The sequence below is a fragment of the Phocoena sinus genome, chromosome 2 (assembly GCF_008692025.1).
Source record: "Phocoena sinus isolate mPhoSin1 chromosome 2, mPhoSin1.pri, whole genome shotgun sequence".
In the NCBI taxonomy this organism is placed as follows: domain Eukaryota; kingdom Metazoa; phylum Chordata; class Mammalia; order Artiodactyla; family Phocoenidae; genus Phocoena; species Phocoena sinus.
In genome coordinates, this window is record NC_045764.1 from 175449436 (window position 1) to 175470021 (window position 20586).

A 20586-nucleotide genomic window follows, 5' to 3' on the forward strand; every position below is an offset into this window, starting at 1 on the left:
AGCAGTTGTCTTTCTTCTAGAACTTTCTTCTAGAAACTATAAAGTCATTTCTTCCTGTAAATCAGAAATAACAGCAATACCCTTTTCAACGTTAGAAGCTATGTGCAATATGACTCATTCCAGATCCTCTACGGTCATTTTCTGTTTGTTTTGATTTTTTTATATAAGTTTATTTATTTATTTTTGGCTGCGTTGGGTCTTCGTTGCTGCGAGCAGGCTTTCTCTAGTTGCGGCGAGTGGGGCTGCTCTTTGTTGCGGTGCGCGGGCTTGTCATTGTAGTGGCTTCTCTTGTTGCGGAGCACGGGCTCTAGGCACGCGGGCTCAGTAGTTGTGGCGCACGGGCTTAGTTGCTCCGCGGCATGTGGGATCTTCCCAGACCAGGGCTCGAACCCGTGTCCCCTGAATTAGCAGGGCTCGAACCCGTGTCCCCTGAATTAGCAGATTCTTAACCACTGTGCCACCAGGGAAGTCCTGTTTTGATTTGCTTTTTACTTTTAATTTTGAAATTATTTTAGACTAACAGAAGAGTTGCAACAACAGTAAAGGAAGTCCCCTTCACCTGGCTTCCCCTAATGTTAACATCTTACATAACATTTATCAAAACTAAAAATTAACATTGGTACAAATCTATTAACTACAGTAGACACTTTATTTGGATTTCCCCGGTTCTTCCATTAATGTCTTTTTCTCTTCCAGGATCCAGGAGACCACACTGCAATTAAGATGTCATGTCCCCTCAGTCACCTCCACTCTGTGACAGCTCCACAGTCTGTCTTTGTTTTTCGTTATCTTCACAGTTTTGAGGAGTACTGGGCAGGTATTTTGTAGAATGCCCCTCAATTTGGTCTCTTCTGATGTATTCTCATAATTCAGCCGAGATTATGGATCCGTGGGAAAGAACACCATGGAGGCGACATGCTCTTCCCGTGCCGCTTTATCAGAAGGTACATGATATCAATATGTCTTATTACTGATGATGTTAATCATCATTTAGTTAAGCTGGTATCTACCAGGTCTCTCATTGTAAAGTTACTATCTTTCCCTTTCTATTTTCTATTCTTTATCAGCAAGTCAGCAAGTCCAGTCCACAGTCAAATGGAAGGAAATTAAGCCCCACCTCCTGGAGGAAGGAATATCAAACAATTTGTGGATATAAGTTAAAACCACCACAGTAATTAATAAATATTTGGGAGGAGATCACTCGAGGCTGTGCAGAAATTCCGTTCTATTTATTTATTTAAACTTTTTTTGGCCACAACACAGGGCATGCAGGATCTCAGCTCCCTGACCAGGGATCGAACCCGTGGCCCCTGCAGTGGAAGATCAGAGTCTTAACCACCGGACCACCAGGGAAGTCCCAGAAATTCTGTTCTCTTTAAAGTTTCACCTTACTAATTATAGCATTCATCAGTTTATCTTGCCTGCAGAAATGATTACTATGTATTCTAATGATGATTTTCCATTTCCCTCATTCCTCTGTATTTATGAATTAGAATTCTTCTGTAAGGAAGAATTTTCCCTTCATCCCAATTTGTTTATTCATTCGGCCATTTATTTACATCAGTATGCACTCATGGTTATTTGAATGAAGAGGGAGAGAGCGAGGTGCACACATGGGTTAGTATACATACACACTAGCTCTGTCTGCTCAGAGGACCCAGACGTGCTGACATTGCAGGAGCAATGAGCGTACCTGGTGCCAGGGTCTGATTTTCTAGATACCTTTCTCCGATAAAAGGGACCAAAACTCCTTTGAGAAATGGAAGATTCTAGGGGCAGGGAAAATACAAGATGAGCTTAGAGAATCTTGTAGTACCAAAAAAGTAAAGAAGTGTTAAAAAAAAAAAAGAAAATGCTGGGTGATGTCAAAGGAACATAGGAGCCAACGTGAAAATGCTCCCCACGGCCAGAGCGGGCTCAATTTTAGCTGGAACAATTCTCAAATAATGATAGCACTGGATTATAATCGCCTATAGTTTTGGACATGTGTATCAAGAGCAAATGAGAACTCACAAGAGGAAACCCAAAATCCAATTCCCCGTGGGTTTAGATTACACAGGCTAGCAGACACCTATAAGAACTAAGCTGGAGACTCCGTCACTGATTCTGGACATCAAAGGGCCACAGGCCACCACCAGCTCAAAGTGCATTTCCTTTTAAGTAAAGGAAATATGTGACAATGGTTGACAATAACTCCCCCTGCAACACACACACACAAACTTTGAAAAAAAAAGTAAAGTATCACTGATTCCGTGGTCTTTTATTTTTAAATATCTTTACTTATTATGGGATTTTAAAAGAAAAATATGTGTCCTAATCAACCACTTTTAAAATGAAGACAATGAATTGTTTCTGAAATATGACAAACAATCACACGTCCTGTAATGCAGGCCACCATCTACTGAGTGTCTATCACGTGCCCCACGTCGCCAGCTCCTGTCTCCTCACTGCCTTGGTCAGTCCTCCAGCGTCACACGACAGGAAGCCAAGGCTCGGGAGGACGAGGCACTTCCAGCATCGGGGACCTGATGGATCCAGGACATACTTCACTGCTAGGAAACCACGTCCCTCAGGTAACTCCACATTCTCCCCAGGGATTCAGGTTACCCGAAGGTACTTTTCCAGATAAACTGAGTGTTTCCGCCTCCCCAGGGAATTGCCCTCAAGGCATCCTCATCTTCTTTCATGGGAACATTTCTAGAATGTTACAGATCTCTCTACCTTCCTGAAGGCACATCGGTGACCCAGCATGGCCTCTCCTTGACGGCTGGCTCAACAGAGCGAACTGGACTGTGCATTGTTCTGACACAGCAACAATCCCAGGAGCACCTAAAGTCTGCAGGCCGTATGTCCGGTCCACTTTTGTATTTATCTCTTCACTAAAATAGCACCTGGCAAGTCCTGCTGTCTGCAAGTACATCTACCCCTGAGCCCGACAGCAGGAGGGACAGGGATCCGGGCCTCTCCGACGGCACAGATGCATCACACCTGCCGCTCAAAGCCCCTTCTCGGCTCTGCTGGGTTTGTGGAGCATTTCTCCAAGGCGGCTGATTCAGGCAGTCTGCTCTTTGGATACGGGATCATCAGAACACTGTGCGTAAAATTCTCTACCACGAGTACTTTAAAGGTAAAGACGGAACGTGGGTGGGGGAGGCGGGAGATAAAGAAGTACAAAGAATTCAGAATACACAGAGGAAGCCATGATAGAAGAGAGGAAAAGCAGAAGCCCCAGTGACTTCAGAGTCTTGGCAGTGGTAGGTAAACACCATATGCTTTGGCCTGGCTCTGCCCACCTAGTGACCTAGAGTGACAACTCTCTAGTAACTTCACATCACTAACCACCTTTCCTCACGTGATTACGCCTACTGTCTGGGGATGTCACGAGGATGACATTACTGTTCTCCATACTCCCTGACACGGTTAACTGGCCTATACTCCTTCCTGATCTGAAAAACTATCTTTCATACTAAGAGTTTGAAATCAAGGTCTAGACCCCAAAACACTTCGGAAGGCTCTACATCAATGTAGGGCAATTACTGTGTTTTTTAAAAACTTTGCTTTAGATATTTAGAGGTTTCAATTCCTTTGAGATTAAAAAAAAAAAATTGGAACCAGAGTTTCAAACCTTTTTTCTTTTCCCCCATTTTTTTTTTTTTTTTTTTTGCGGTACGCAGGCCTCTCACTGCTGTGGCCTCTCCTGTTGCGGAGCACAGGCTCCGGACGCGCAGGCTCAGCGGCCATGGCTCACGGGCCCAGCTGCTCCGCGGCATATGGGATCTTCTCGGACCGGGGCACGAACCCGTGTCCCCTGCCTCGGCAAGCAGACTCTCAACCACTGCGCCACCAGGGAAGCCCCAAACCTTTTTATTGAAAAGTTTAACAGTTGCAGTGAAGCCATCGTTTACTTCATTATTCTGACAGTTTCCTAAACACATCTGGTCTTGGACTCCTTAGTGTGACACATGTGAAGAAGCTGTAAGCTCAAGCACTTTAGGAGGCTGCTATGTGGGAGGAGCCCCAGCAGTCTCAAAGGGGCTGATCTAGAACCGGAGAGTTGCCCTCTCCACAAACTGCAACTGGTCACTCCCAGGGAATACATTTCTCTAACCCTATCTGAAACTTATTTTTCAATATATTCAATAGTAACTGATTTACAACTAATTAAATCACAAGGACCTCTAATATCTTTCTTTTTAACTTTTTTCTTTTCTTTTCTTTTCTTTTTTTTTTGACCACATGGCATGTGGGATCCTAGTTCCCCGACCAGGGATCGAACCCGCGCCCCCTGCATTGGAAGGGCAGAGTCCTAACCACTGGGCTACCAGGGAAGTCCCCGGACCTCCAATGTCTGAAATCTAAGGTTTCAATGATAAAAATCCAACATACACACAACTCTTAGGAACATATAAGTTGTAGTAAACTTGGACATGAACAAACTCCAGTACGATAATATAAAATGAGCCTATAATCCTCACTGCCCAAAGAACTCTGATATGACATGTTATCACATGAATACAATTTCCCCATTAAGTTGCTCTCATCGATTTAAACCTGTGTCTGCAGATATAGAGAACAAACGTATGGACACCAAGGGGGGAAAGTGGCAGGGGTGGTGGTGGTGGTGGGATGAACTGGGAGGTTGGGATTGACACGTACACACTAATATGTATAAAATGGATAACGAATAAGAACCTGCTTTATAAAAAAATAAAATTCAAAAAAAACAAAAACCAAAACCTGTATCTGTATTTAGTCTCAAATAGGTCTCACGTTGCCTACCTTTCAAAGTGCTGTTTCATTTGTTTACATGCGTAATAGCTTCCATCTCTCAGGTTCTGTATCTTCACAACCTCAGAAAACGTTCCCTCTCCTATTTTGCCAATTGCTTTATAGTCTATAAATGAAAACAATTATAAAAAAAAAAGTTTATTTATGCATCTGTTTTGTACTCACTTCCAGATAGTAGACGTCTTTATCTGTAAAATAATCCAACGGCAATACATTGAGGATACTTCGCCTATGTTTTCTAAGGTTCAGTGTTTCCCTCATTTCAAGAGAGACTGCGTTGTATGTTGGCAACACGCAGTCTCTGCTCCCCGTCGTGCAGCGGGGAACCACATGACCTGAATCCTGACCAGCGAGGAAAGACTCAGCTCCCCTACGAGATGCTCGCAGACCAAGCATCCACTGAGCCTGTCGGCCCAGGGAAAGTGGCGGGAAGAGTCAGAATGACAGTGCGTTGAACACTACTGACTGCCTGGGCAAGAGATCTCAGGACAAAAGTGAGCTCAGGAGAAAACAGCTACTTTCCAAGCAGAAATGGAAGCAATGAGAGAAGCCCAGAAAGCAAGAGTCTCTCTGGGTTGGAAAAGCTTCCGCAGCCCAAATAATAGGAGGATAAAACCAAAAAAATCTTGACAGAAAGCAGCTGTGAGACTTGACTAACAACCTAGTCAGCCTTGCACCAAGGTCACGGGAAGGCAGCCACTCCCCACCCAACCCAGGCGCTTGCCTCAGAGAGGAAGGGGGCTCCTGCAGATTGAGACAGAGAAGCAAAGCAGCAAGGCCCCAAAGAAATAAGACAGGCTTGAGAAGAATGTTTAGAAAAGAACCTTGAGTGTGGAACTGACCAGAAGCAAACAGATCAGAAATCTATTAAACAAACTTGGACCAAAAGGAGCCCATCACCTTTGGGTCCCAAACCGACATCAACACAGAGCAGCCTTTTAAAACTGTCCCGCTCCAAAGGAGGGCCTCCCCTTCAACACCTCTTTTAGACAACACCTCTTTTAGACAGAGCACATTTTTAACACCTTGTGTGAATTCTGATTTGAACAAACCAACAGAAAAAAGGCACAACTGTTTTTAGAATAATGTTTTTTAGAAATGATATGTTTAAAGATTTTAAAAGTCCTTATCCGTTAGCAAGAAGTACTAAACTGTTTTAGGATGAAATGATACTATGTTTAGATTTGCTTTAAAAGTCTATACATTCCCATTCACTTCTGCCGGAAGTATAAACTGGTATAGTCATTTTGGAGGGCAGTTTGACAATATCTATTAAATATTTTAGATGTGTATATCCTTTGACCCAGCAATTCGAATTCTACAACTTATCCTGCAAAACATACTTGCTCAAGTATATGTGAGATGAGAATGTTAGCGTAACATTACTTAATAGGGAAAAACTAATGCCCCCAAACAGAAAACTGTATAAATTAAATACGGTTTATCTATATAATGGGATGTATTGAATATATTTGAAAGAATGACACAGATCCTTAAAAATAATGTCCTTAAAGGCAATACACACACACACACACACACACACACACACACGCACGCACCAGTTTGTGGCTGCTCTGAGGTATAAGGTTGCAGGTATTTCACCATCTAAGTCAGGTATATTCCATAATGAAAGTACTATTTTATTTAAAAAACAACAATAAAAAATAAAGACTCCAGGAAAAAAAAGTGATGGGGGTAAAAATGACAAAATGTCGATCACTGTTGAAACTAGGTAAGAGATACACAAGAGCATTCACTCTACTAATTTCTCTACTTCTGGCACGCTTAAAAGTTTCCATGATGCAAAGTTAAAAGAAAAGGGCAAAACCTCCTCCAGGATCCTCCCTGTCAATGCCCCCTTGTGACGAGCCAGAACAGAAACGACCTCCAGGAGACCTTGGAAGCCACGACATAAAGATGGTGGAAAAGCCACCAGGAAAGACTCTCAACCAGGAATACCCACGTAGGACATTCACACGAACAAGAGAAATACCTTTCTGGTATAAAGGCCGTGAGAATTGGGGGTTTAACCATTACAGCACCTAGTAAGCATTATCCTAACATACTAATATATAAATAAATGTCATAATTTACAAAACATATAGAACAGTAGACTTTTCAGAATTTGTATTTGCAAGATTTCACTTGTTTATATTTGTCTGAGATTTTATCCCACTTGTAAGTTACTATCTTAGCCTGCCACTGTTTCATGGATGCTGGCAGAAGACACAGCCTCTTGGGTCAGCGACAAAGGACTTCATTTCTCATGGTACAGCAACATATATGAGCATCAGCATATTAGCATTGGTTCCCGTTGCCCCGAAGTCCCACAGGGGTGACAGGATGGGCCCAGGTGACACCTGCACACACAGTGGATTGCTTTACAGGAGAGGAATCTAGGGCCAATGGCCCAGCACTTTTTCAACAAGCAGTAAACAAGATGAATAGCCCTTGCCATCTGGCACACCCAGCAAGAACACGCAGGGAAGCTCAGGGCCTGAGGCAAATTGTTTTCCCAATGGTTCATTACAGTTTAATACCTACATTAACCAGTTTTGCTGATACAGGGTACTTGGTATGGTATTACTCTTATAAAAATTCATATATAGGTAATATTGATTTTAATGCTGCTTTTTTTTTCTTCTTTTTTGGCTGTGTTGGGTCTTCGTTGCTGCGTGCAGGCTTTCTCTAGTTGCGGCGAGCAGGGGCTACTCTTTGTTGTAGTGCACGGGCTTCTCATTGCGGTGGTTTCTCTTGTTGCACAGCACGGGCTCTAGAGCGCAGGCTCAGTAGTTGTGGTGCACGGCCTTAGTTGCTCCGCGGTATGTGGGATCGTCCCAGACCAAGGCTCAAACCCGTGTCCCCTGCATTGGCAGGCGGATTCTTAACCACTGAGCCACCAGGGAAGTCCCTAATGCCAATTTTTTTTTCTTTTTTTTAGCAGATATTCATTTTTAATTATTATTTATTTATTTATTTTTGGCTGTGCTGGGTCTTCGTTTCTGTGCAAGGCCTTTCTCCAGTTGTGGCAAGTGGGGGCCACTCTTCATCGCGGTGCGCGGGCCTCTCACTATCGTGGCCTCTCTTGTTGTGGAGCACAGGCTCTGGACGCGCAGGCTTAGTAGTTGTGGCCCACGGGCCCAGTAGCTCCACAGCATGTGGGATCTTCCCAGACCAGGGCTTGAACCCGTGTCCCCTGCATCAGCAGGCAGACTCTCAACCACTGCGCCACCAGGGAAGCCCCCTAATGCCGCTTTTTAATCTTACTAAAAAATAACAATTTCAGTGTACATTTTCATATATACTAGCTTCAGGCCATGCAAAATAAGAAAATCCTATTTGTAATCACATATTTGTAGAAATTGGAAAAACTACTTTTCCCCAAAAACAGCATCTAACCATGTTATTACCATTCAAAATACCGTATACCACTACCAGTCTGTAGTAACTGTCACAGGAAGAAAGAAGAACCTGTAACTGCTGTGCATATGGTAGATGCCCAACAACTCCTGAAGAGAAGGTTTGAAGAAAATAATTCTTAAAGCTTTACACAGGGCTTCCCTGGTGGCACAGTGGTTGAGAGTCCGCCTGCCGATGCAGGGGACACGGGTTCGTGCCCCGGTCCGGGAAGATCCCACATGTCGCGGAGCGGCTGGGCCCGTGAGCCATGGCCGCTGAGCCTGCGCGTCCGGAGCCTGTGCTCCGCAACGGAAGAGGCCACAACAGTGAGAGGCCCGCGCACCCCCCCCCAAAAAAAAAGAATATACATGTATAACTGAATCACTTTGCTGTACAGTAAAAATCAACACAACATTGTAAATCAACTATACTTCAATAAAATAAATTTTTTAAATGATGCTTTCAAATAACATATAACAATATAAGAAATTGTTCACCCATAATTTAATACTAAGTGAAAAAAGGACGGTAGTGATCATACGAATACATATACATGCAGACTTGCTTTAAAAAAAAAAGTCAACTCTGCACTTTATTTATTTAGGCCAAGCCCCACAGCTTGAAGGATCTTAGTCACCGACCAGGGATTGAACCCGGGCCACAGCAGTGAAAGTGCCGAGTCCTGACCACGGGACCACCAGGGAATTCCCAACTCTGCATTTTAAAGTGGTTTAAGTACAAACTCCAAGTGTGCGCCAGCATTCCAAGCTGGCTCCAGACCATCATGACCAGCCAGCAATAAATGGAACCCAAGGCCCTGGAGATAGCCGCGGGGGATAAAGAATTACTTGTTTCCTCCATGGCTCTTCCAATAGACAAAGGGTCTGGGTGTAACAAGGATGAAAGGCAGGGGAGAGAAAAAGAGAAACACCCCTATGAGAAAACACTTACTTAGGAAAAGTATCTTCCTATTCTCTCCAACAGGATGTCGCATATTTTCACAGGCCTTTACTGTTAGATAAGAAACATTAAGATGAACACAAAGCACAACACAAAGCTGTGAAGGATATAGAGCTATGCTAGCTGTGAAGGATATAGAGCTATGCTAGCAAAAAAAAACCCTGCCCCACATCAATGGGAATGGAGAGAGTAAACAATCACTAAAAAACAAACCAACCAAAAAATCACCCAGACGCAAGGACAAAGAAAAGTTCAAATAACATAGGTATATGACAAGGGTAGAGAGGGACTTCCCTTGTGGTCCAGTGGTTAAGACTCCGTGCCCCCCATGCAAGGTGCCCAGGTTCAATCTCTGGTTAGGGAACTAGATCCCGCATGCCGCAACTAATACCCAGTGTGGCCAAACAAGTAAATATTAAAAAAATAATAATAAAAGACAAACTCAAGGGTCAAGACCTAATAAAATTAATACTTTTTAGAACAGGGTAGATAGAACAAGGAGGATAAATAGGTCCGTTCATATTAAGATTCTATTCATTTTTACCAAACCAAGGCTTGTTTAAGTGGAATTTAAGCCTTATTTAAAGCATGAAAATGGAGTTCAGATTCATTTTTTGTGAAATTCTAAACCTGTCACACCCAAATCCAAATATTTGTATTCAAACACTGCTTCTAAAGATTTTAATCAAGGCAGGTGATAAGCCTCCGAACGATGGGGCTTCACCAGTGGAGGGGTGAAAAGAATTGAGGGAGGTTAATTAGTGAGTATAACCCTCAACTAGAGTTTAAAAGGAAGAGGATTCAGCTTGTAATTCCCACTCTCCCTGAGAGATTAAGTAATTCAAACCAAATCACTAAAACAAGGTCAGGAACCTTCAATAAAGAAGGCTGTGACCAATTAATGACTTGCTGTAGTGTGGAAAATTGTGACCTGAATTACCAAACACAGTGAAAACACAAAAGGACGTAAAAGTATTCATAAACTCATAAAAATGGTGATCATTTTGTAATGTGCAGAAACACTGAATCACTATGCTGTGCATCTGGAACTAGCATAGTGTTGTAGGTCAATTATACTTAAAAAAAAAACAACGTAGACTTTAAAATTTAAATGGCACCCTTTAACCCAATCAATGTACACCACTGATAAACATGAATTACTCAAAGATCTATGTTCAAACATCTTCATTGAAGCGTCATCCTAAGAGGCTACAGTACAGCATATCTAATATAATCACATCTAATTTTAGAACAAATACCTACATACACACACACACACCCACACACAATATGCACAGAAAATTTATGGACGTACATCTAAGAAAATGTTAACCAGGACGGACTCTGCCCAGTAAGGAAGGGTCCTGAGACTAATTTAAAACCTTTCACTGCTTGAATTTATCACAAAGCTACGATCATTTTTCCTTAATTTTGTTTTATTTAAAGAGAAAAAGTTGCTAGTTGATGCATCTATTTATAAAACAGAAGGTGATATGCACACTAGGAAGGAGAGCATGGAACAACATTATGTGAAGTACTTGCAACTTTGATTCTATAAAAATACTGACATAAATTGTTACCGAACCAAACTTGGGTCCCCTCGCCAGTTCGCAGTAAAGCCAGTCTATCGACACCAGGTTGTAGCGAAGGAAAGCACAGCATTTATTGTAGGACGCTAGATAAGGAGCCCAGGAGAGCTAGTGCTTAAAATACCCGAACTCCCCAATGGGTTTAAATGCACAGCAAAGCATTTTAAAAAGAAATTTTTAAAAAAAATTTCTATATATTTATTTATTTATTTATTTTGATTTGTCTGCACCGGGTCTTAGTTGCAGCATGCGGGATCTTCCTTGCCATGTGTGGTATTTTTAGTTGCGGCATGCAGGCTCTTAGTTGCAGCATGTGGGATCTAGTTCCCTTCAGGGATAAAACCCGAGCCCCCTGCATTGGGAGCGTGGAGTCCCAACCACTGGACCACCAGGAAAGTCCCTCAGCAAAGCATTTTTGAAGGCCCAGCGAGGGAGAGGCGTCCCAGGGTATGTGATCAGCTCATGCACAATTCTGATTGGTTGATGGTGATGTAACAGGGTGATGTCACAGGGGTTAACATTATCGATCCTTAGGCACCAGTAGGTCTGGGAGCTATTTGTTTATGGTCATCAAGTAGTTAATTTCTCCCATTTGGTGGTGGTTTTAGCACCTGTAAAACAACTCAGGAAATGTGCATCAGATACTCCTACCTGGGTACTTCCGAGCGGAGCTAAAGCAGAGGACATGGGGGAGGGGTCTGTTCTGGGAAGGCTCCATAGGGTCCTGCCCAGTTACATTATGAGGGACAGAAAGCTTAAACCTCACTGCAATTACAACAGATAATCTTTAAAACTCTCTCTGTGATATAATAGCAAACTGTTACTGCCTTCAGAACATGTAGTTTTTTCTCTTTTTGTAGATACATTTTGAATAATCCATTAAAAAGTACAGACAGGAAAAAAATTGATACTCCCATTAGATTAGGTAAGGGTAACTTTTTTCAAAGTAAGGATCTGACTGATGTTTGCCATTCCTTCCCCTTTTACATCCTTGCCTGCCATCCACTGGGATAGCAAATGATAACTCATTCACATTTTACCATGTACCAGACACTATGCTGTAAGTTTTACGTAGATTATTTCATTTAGCTTTGAAACAATCCTATAAAATAAGTATTATTGTGCCTGTTTAAAGATGAGCGTGGAGGGTTTTATTTTCCAAAGGTGGCAGCCTCTGGCTACCCCATGCCACGTGCTCATCTTACTATGTGTCTCTGTCACTCCTCCATCAAGAGCCGGGATCTATGTTCCCTCCTCTCAAGTCCGTGGGATGCAGAAGTAACACTATGCCACTTCTGAGGCTAGATCAGAGAACGTAATGCTGCTTCCACCTCAAACTCTCGGGATGCCCATTCTCAGAGCCCAGCTGCCATACTGTGAGGAGGCCCGAGACACATGGAGATTCTGAGTGTTATGTTCTGGCTGACAGCCCATGCTGAGGTCCCAGCTGACAGCCAGCATCAACCACCAGACACTTGAGTGAGGAAACTTTTGAGATGACTCCAGCTCCAGCCACCATCTAACTGCAACCACATGAGAGACTCCAAGTGAAACCTGCCTTGTTGGGTCCAGGCAACTCACAGAACCATAGGAGAGAATAATGATTGTTATTGTAAGCCACCAAGTTGGGGTAATTTGTTACACAGCAACAGAAAACCAGAATGATGAAGAAAAACCAGCATAAGAAAAGAAAGGTCGGTAACCTGCCAGAGGATACCTTGTCTGCCTGGCTCCAAAGCCCACACTCTTAGCAACTAAGCTGTGTTACTCCTTGGTCCCTACTACTGCAAATGATGCAAAGCAAAAAGGAGGTGGTCAGGAATAATCCACAGAATGATCAATATACCCCCAAGCACTTGGTCATTGCCTGGAAAACAAATAAGAGAATACATCTAGGGGCTTCCCTGGTGATGCAGTGGTTAAGAATCCGCCTGCCAATGCAGGGGACACGGGTTTGAGCCATGGTCTGGGAAGATCCCACATGCTGCGGAGCAACTAAGCCTGTGCAGCACAACTACTGAGCCTGTGCTCTAGAGCCCGCAAGCCCCAACTACTGAGCCCACGTGCCACAACTACTGAAGCCCGTGCACCTAGAGCCCATGCTCCACAACAAGAGAAGCCACTGCAATGAGAAGTCCGTGCAACAACGAAGAGTAGTCCCCACTCTCCACAACTAGAGAAAAACCCGTGTGCAGCAACAAGGACCCAACACAGCGAAAAAAATAAATAAAATTAAAATTAAAAAAAAAGAAAATACATCTAGAAAACCGCAAAATAAAGACCAGCACGATAATCTAGCACTCCCAGCCCCACTCAATGACCTCAAGCTACAAGTCCAATCTCACCATTACACACTCTTCCTGTTCATTCTAATTCCAAGACTCTGTGTCTGTGACTTTCTGTTCTGGAATATTCTCTCCACTGTTAACTATTTGTTCAGTATTTAATGATCAGGACTTAAACCTGAAGGACAATAGGTTACACCAGTTCTCAGACTGGATTTTAAGGTAGAAAGAAGGGAGAATAAAGATGCACCACTAAACCAAGTAATTAAAACTACCAAAATGGCCATCTAAAAGAACATATCAAGTAATATCTAATATATATTTTTAAAACCCCAGAAGTTTAAAGGATATAAATCATAAAATGCAAATGTTCACATATATATCAATGTGTACATATACGTGTGTGTATATATATAAATGCTAACATCAGTATTTTTAAAAGAGGCTAGATACACAATAATTTACACATACACACATATATACAGACGCACAGGAAACTGGTAAGAGTGGTTGACTCTAGGAAGAGAAGCATGAAGCGTCTAAGAGGCAAAGGTGAATAAACGGAACGATCAAATGATCAAACCTAGCTTCAACAAAACTAAGACACGCTGACATCGGACACTCTAGATGGGACACAGTGACAGGGACACGACTTCATCTCTGACACATTCCTGACAAAAATATTTAGGCTAAAGCTAACCATGAGGTTTAGAAAACTGGAAGTGCTCATGGCTGTCGTGCAAACCTTGTCCTCCGAGCCTAGCACGAGTCACAACCACTAGCTGTTTGCTTCCTAGGGCACAAGGACCGTCGCTGCTACCTTCAAACATCTACCTTATTAACATGCTTGTGAGATCTTGGTTCCCAGGCCGGACGTCAGGCCTGACCTCCTGTGGTGGGACCTCCAAGTCCAAACCGCTGGACTAACAGAGAACCTCAGACCCCAGGGAATATTAATCAGAGTGGGCCTCCCGGAGGTCCTCATCTCAGCACCAAGGCCTGGCCCTAACCAACTGCCTGCAAACTCCACTGCTGGATGTCTCAGGACAAACAACCAGTAAGACAGGAAGAGAGTGCCACCCATCAAAGAAAATAAAATGAAATGACAAAAAAATACGTTACAGATGAAGGAGCAAGGTAAAAACCTACAAGACCAAATAAATGAAAATGAAATAGGCAACCTACCTGAAAAAGAATTCAGAGTACTGATAGTAAAGATGATCCAAAATCTCGGAAACAGAATGGAGAAAATACAAGAAACATTTAACAAGGATCTAGAAGAACTAAAGAGCAAACCATGATGAACAACACAATTACTGAAATTAAAAATACTCTAGAAGGAATCAATAGCAGAATAACTCAGGCAGAAGAACGGATAAGTGACCTGGAAGACAGAATGGTGGAATTCACTGCTGTGGAACAGAACAAAGAAAAAAGAATGAAAAGAAATGAAGACAGCCTAAGCGACCTCTGGGACAACATTAAACGCACCAACATTTGAATTATAGGGGTCCCAGAAGAAGAAAAGAAAAAGAAAGGGACTGAGAAACTATTTGAAGAGATTATAGTTGAAAACTTCCCTAACATGGGAAAGGAAATAGTCAATCAAGTCCACGATGCACAGAGAGTACCATACAGGATAAGCCCAAAGAGAAACACACCGAGACACATATTAATAAAACTATCAAAAATTAAATGCAAAGAAAAAATATTAAAAGCAGCAAGGGAAAAGCAAAAAATAACATACAAGGGAATCCCCATAAGGTTAACAGCTGATTTTTCAGCAGAAACTCTGCAAGCCAGAAGGAAGTGGCAGGACATATTTAAAGTGATGAAAGGGAAAAACCTACAACCAAGATTACTCTACCCAGCAAGGATCTTATTCAGATTCAATGGAGAAATTAAAACCTTTACAGATAAGTAAAAGTTAAGAGAACTTAGCACCACCAAACCAGCTTTACAACAATGCTAAAGGAACTTCTCTAGGCAGGAAACACAAGAGAAGGAAAAGACCTACAATAACAAATCCAAAACAATTAAGAAAATGGTAATAGGAACATACATATCGATAATTACCTTAAATGTAAATGCTCCAACCAAAAGACAGACTGGCTGAATGGATACAAAAACAAGACCTGTACATATGCTGTCTACAAGAGACTCACTTCAGACCTAGGGCACATACAGACTGAAAGTGAGGGGATGGAAAAAGATATTCCATGCAAATGGAAATCAAAAGAAAGCTGGAGTAGCAAGCCTTGTAGCAGACAAAATAGACTTTAAAACAAAGACTAGGGCTTCCCTGGTGGCACAGTGGTGGAGAGTCTGCCTGCCGATGCAGGGGACACGGGTTCGTGCCCCAGTCTGGGAAGATCCCACATGCCGCAGATCGGCTAGGCCCATGAGCCATGGCCACTGAGCCTGCGTGTCCGGAGCCTGTGCTCTGCAACAGGAGAGGCCACAACAGTGAGAGGCCCGTGTATCGCAAAAAAAAAACAAACACAAAAAACAAAAAAGACTATTACAAGAGACACAGAAGAACACTACATAATGATCAAGGGATCAATCCAAGAAGAAGATATAACAATTGTAAATATTTATGCACCCAACACAGGAGCACCTCAACACATAAAGCAAATGCTAATAGCCATAAAAGGGGAAAGCGACAGTAACACAATAATAGTAGGGGACTTTAACACCCCACTTTCACCAATGGACAGATCATCCAAAATGAAAGTAAATAAGGAAACAAAAACTTTAAATGACACATTGAACAAGATGGACTTAATTGATATTTATAGGACATTCCATCCAAAAACAACAGAGTACACCTTCTTCTCAAGTGCTCATGGAACATTCTCCAGGATAGACCATATTTTGGGTCACAAAGCAAGCCTTCATAAATTTAAGAAAATTGAAATCATATCAAGTATCTTTTCTGACCACAACACTATGAGACTAGATATCACTTACAGAAGAAAAACTGTAAAAAATACAAACACGTGGAAGCTAAACAATATGCTACTAAATAATCAAGAGATCACTGAGGGAATAAAAAATACCTAGAAACAAATGACAATGAAACCACAACGACCCAAAACCTATGGGATGCAGCAAAAGCAGTTCTAAGAGGGAAGTTTATAGCAATACAATCCTACCTCAAGAAACAAGAAAAATCTCACATAAACAACACCTAAAGCACCTAAAGCAATTAGAGAAAGAAGATCAAAAACACCCAAGGTTAACAGAAGAAAAGAAATTATAAAGATCAGGTCAGAAATAAATGAAAAAGAAATGAAGGAAAAAATAGCAAAGATCAATAAAACTAAAAGCTGGTTCTTTGAGAAGATAAACAAAATTGATAAACCATTAGCCAGACTCATCAAGGAAAAAGGGAGAAGACTCAAATCAACAGAATTAGAAATAAAAAAGGAGAAGTAACAACTGACATTGAAGAAATACAAAGGGTCATGAGAGATTACTACAAGCAACTCTATGTCAATAAAATGGACAACCTGGAAGAAATGGACAAATTCTGAGAAAAGCACAACCTTCCGAGATTGAACCAGGAAGAAATAGAAAATATAAACAGACCAATCACAAGCACTGAAATTGAAAATGTGATTAAAAATCTTCCAACAGGGCTTCCCTGGTGGCGCAGTGGTTGAGAGTCCTCCTGCCGATGCAGGGGACACGGGTTCGTGCCCTGGTCCGGGAAGATTCCACATGCCGCGGAGTGGCTAGGCCCATGAGCCATGGCCGCTGAGCCTGTGCGTCCGGAGCCTGTGCTCTGCAACAGAAGAGGCCGCAACAGTGAGAGGACCGCGTACCACAAAAAAAAAAAAAAAAAAAATCTTCCAACAAACAAAAGCCCAGGACCAGATGGCTTCACAGGCAAATTCTATCAAACATTTAGAGAAGAGCTAACACCTATCCTTCTCAAACTCTTCCAAAATATAGCACAGGGAGGAACACTCCTAAACTCATTCTAGGAGGCCACCATCACCCTGATACCAAAACCAGACAAAGACGTCACAAAAAATGAAAACTACAGGCCAATATCTCTGATGAACACAGATGCAAAAATCCTCAACAAAATACTAGCAAACAGAATCCAACAGCACATTAAAAGGATCATACATCACAATCAAGTGGGGTTTATCCTAGGAATGCAAGGATTCTTCAATATATGCAAATCAATCAATGTGATACACCATATTAACAAAATGAAGGATAAAAACCATATCATCATCTCAATAGATGCAGAAAAAGCTTTTGACAAAATTCAACACCCATTTATGATGAAAACTCTCCAGGGACTTCCCTGGTGGCACAGTGGTTAAGAATCCGCCTGCCAACACACGGGACAGAGGTTCAAGCCCTGGTCCAGGAAGATCCCACGTGCCGTGGAGCAACTAAGCCCACGTGCCAGAACTATTGAGCCTGCACTCTAGAGCCCATGAGCCAAACTACTGAGCCTGTGTGCCACAACTACTGAAGCCTGTGCACCTAGATCCCATGCTCTGCAATAATAGAAGCCACTGCAGTGACAAGCCCATGCACTGTGATGAAGAGTCACCCCCACCTGCTACAACTAGAGAAAGCCCATGCCCGGCAACGAAGACCCAATGCAGCCATAAATAAATAAATAAATGTATTAAAAAAAACCCAAAACTCTCCAGAAAGTAGGCATAGAGGGAACCTACTTCAACATAATAAAGACCATATATGACAAACCCACAACCAACATCGTTCTCAATGGTGAAAAACAGAAGCCATTTCCTCTAAGATCAGGAACAAGACAAGGTTGCCCACTCTCACCACGCTTATTCAACATAGTTTTGGAAGTTTTAGCCACAGCAGTCAGAGAAGAAAAAGGAATAAAAGGAATCCAAATCAGAAAAGAAGAAGTAAAGCTGTCACTGTGTGCAGAGGGTATGATACTATACATAGAGAATCCTGAAGATGCTACCAGGAAACTACTAGAGTTAATCAATGAATCTGGTAGAGTAGCAGGATACAAAATTAATGCATAGAAATCTCTTGCATTCCTATACATTAATGAGGAAAAATCTGAAAGAGAAATTAAGGAAACACTCCCATTTACCTCTGCAACAAAAATAATAAAATACCTAGGAATAAACCTATCTAAGGAGATAAAAGACCTGTTAGCAGAAAACTATAAGACACTGATGAAAGAAATTAAAGATGATACAAACAGATGGAGAGATATACCATGTTCTTGGATTGGCAGAATCAACATTGTGAAAATGACTATACTACCCAAAGCAATCTACACAATCCCTATCAAACTACCACTGGCATTTTTCACAGAACTAGAACAAAAAATATCACAATTTGTATGGAAACACAAAAGACCCCGAATAGCCAAAGCAGTCTTGAGAAAGAAAGACAGAGCTGGAGGAATCACGCTCCTGGACTTCAGATTACACTACAAAGCTACAGTAATCAAGACAGTATGGTATTGGCACAAAAACAGAAATATAGATCAGTGGAACAGGATAAAAAGCCCAGAGATAAACCCACACACAGATGGTCACCTTATCTTTGATAAAGGATGCAAGAGTATACAGTGGAGGAAAGACTGCCTCTTCAATACATGGTGCTGGGAAAACTGGACAGCTACATGTAAAAGAATGAAATTAGAACACTTCCTAACACCATACACAAAAATAAACTCAAAATGGATTAAAGACCTAAATGTAGGGCCAGACACTATAAAACTCTTAGAGGAAAATGTAGCAGAACACTCTATGACATAAATTACAGCAAGATCCTTTTTGAACCACCTCCTAGAGAAATGGAAATAAAAACAAACAAATGGGACCTAATGAAACTTAAAAGCTTTTGCACAGCAAAGGAAACCATGAACAGGACAAAAAGACAACCTCAGAATAGGAGAAAATATTTGCAAATGAAGCAATTGACAAAGGATTAATCTCCAAAATATACAAGCAGCTCATGCAGGTCAATATCAAAAAACCAAACAAACAAACAACCCAATCCAAAAATGGGCAGAAGACCTAAATAGACATTTCTCCAAAGAAGATATACAGATTGCCAACAAACACATGAAAGGATGCTCAACATCACTAATCATTAGAGAAATGCAAATCAAAACTACAATGAGGTATCACCTCACACCAGTCAGAATGGCCATCATCAAAAAATCTACAAACAATAAATGCTGGAGAGGGTGTGGAGAAAAGGGAACCCTCTTGCACTGTTGGTGGGAATGCAAATTGATACAGCCACTATGGAGAACAGTATGGAGGTTCCTTAAAAAACTAAAAATAGAACTACCACATGACCCAGAAAACCATAATTCAAAGTCATGTACCACAATGTTCATTGCAGCTCTATTTACAATAGCCAGGACATGGAAGCCTAAATGTCCATCAACAGATGAATGGATAAAGAAGATGTGGCACATATATACAATGGAATATTACTCAGCCATAAAAGGAAATGAAATTGATTTATTTGTAGTGAGGTGGATGGACCTAGAGTTTGTTATACAGAGTGAAGTAAGTCAGAAAGAGAAAAACAAATACCGTATGCTAACACATACATATGGAATCTGAAAAAAAAACAAAAGGGGGCTTCCCTGGTGGCGCAGTGGTTGAGAGTCCGCCTGCCGATGCAGGGGACATGGGTTCGTGCCCCGGTCCGGGAAGATCCCACATGCCGCGGAGCGGCTGCGCCCGTGCGCCTGTGAGCCCGTGAGCCATGGCCGGGAGGGGCCACAGCAGTGAGAGGCCCGCGTACTGCAAAAAAAAAAAACACAAAAGGTTCTGAAGAACCTAGGGTCAGGACAGGAATAAAGACGCAGATGTAGAGAATGGACTTGAGGACATGGGGAGGGGGAAGGGTAAGCTGGGAGGAAGTGAGAGAGTAACACTGACATATATACACTACCAAATGCAAAATAGATAGCTAGCGGGAAGCAGCTGCATAGCACAGGGTGATCAGCTCAGTACTTTGCAACCACCTAGAGGAGTGGGATAAGGAGGGTGGGATGGAGACGCAGAGGGAGGGGATATGGGGATATACATATGCATATAGCTGATTCACTTTGTTATACAGCAGAAACTAACACAACATTGTAAAGCAATTATACTCCAATAAAGATGTTAAAGGAAAAAAGAAAAAAAAATAAAGCTAATCATGAGGAAATTATCAGACAAATCCAAATTGTGGGACATTCTGCAAAACACATGGCCTGGATTCTGGAAAAATGTTGCCATCAAAGACACAAAAGGCAAGACACTGTGCCAGCTAAAGGACACCAAAAAGATATGGCAACAAAGTGCAATTTGTGATTTTTGACTGGGATCCTGGAAAAAATAAAAACACCTGTAATGGATATTATTGGGATAACTGGGAAAATGTGAGATATAGACTGCATATTCCATAACAGCATTGTATCAACATGTTATTTGTACTGTGATTATGTAGGAGAATGTTCTTCTTAGGGGATACTTGCTGAATTATTAGTGGTGAAATGTAATGACATCTACAACTACTCTCAAAAGGTTCCGCGA

At 41.9% G+C, this 20586-nt stretch overlaps 1 protein-coding gene across 1 annotated transcript in view; it reads right to left on the bottom strand.

Moving 5' to 3' along the window:
• The window catches only part of MOK (MOK protein kinase), a 37726-nt gene that overhangs the window by 15954 nt on the left and 1186 nt on the right, over positions 1-20586 (bottom strand). The window contains exon 2 of the mRNA XM_032622434.1: positions 4780-4894. Coding sequence (XP_032478325.1) covers positions 4780-4894 — 115 coding nt within the window. The remainder of the gene's footprint in view (positions 1-4779; positions 4895-20586) is intronic.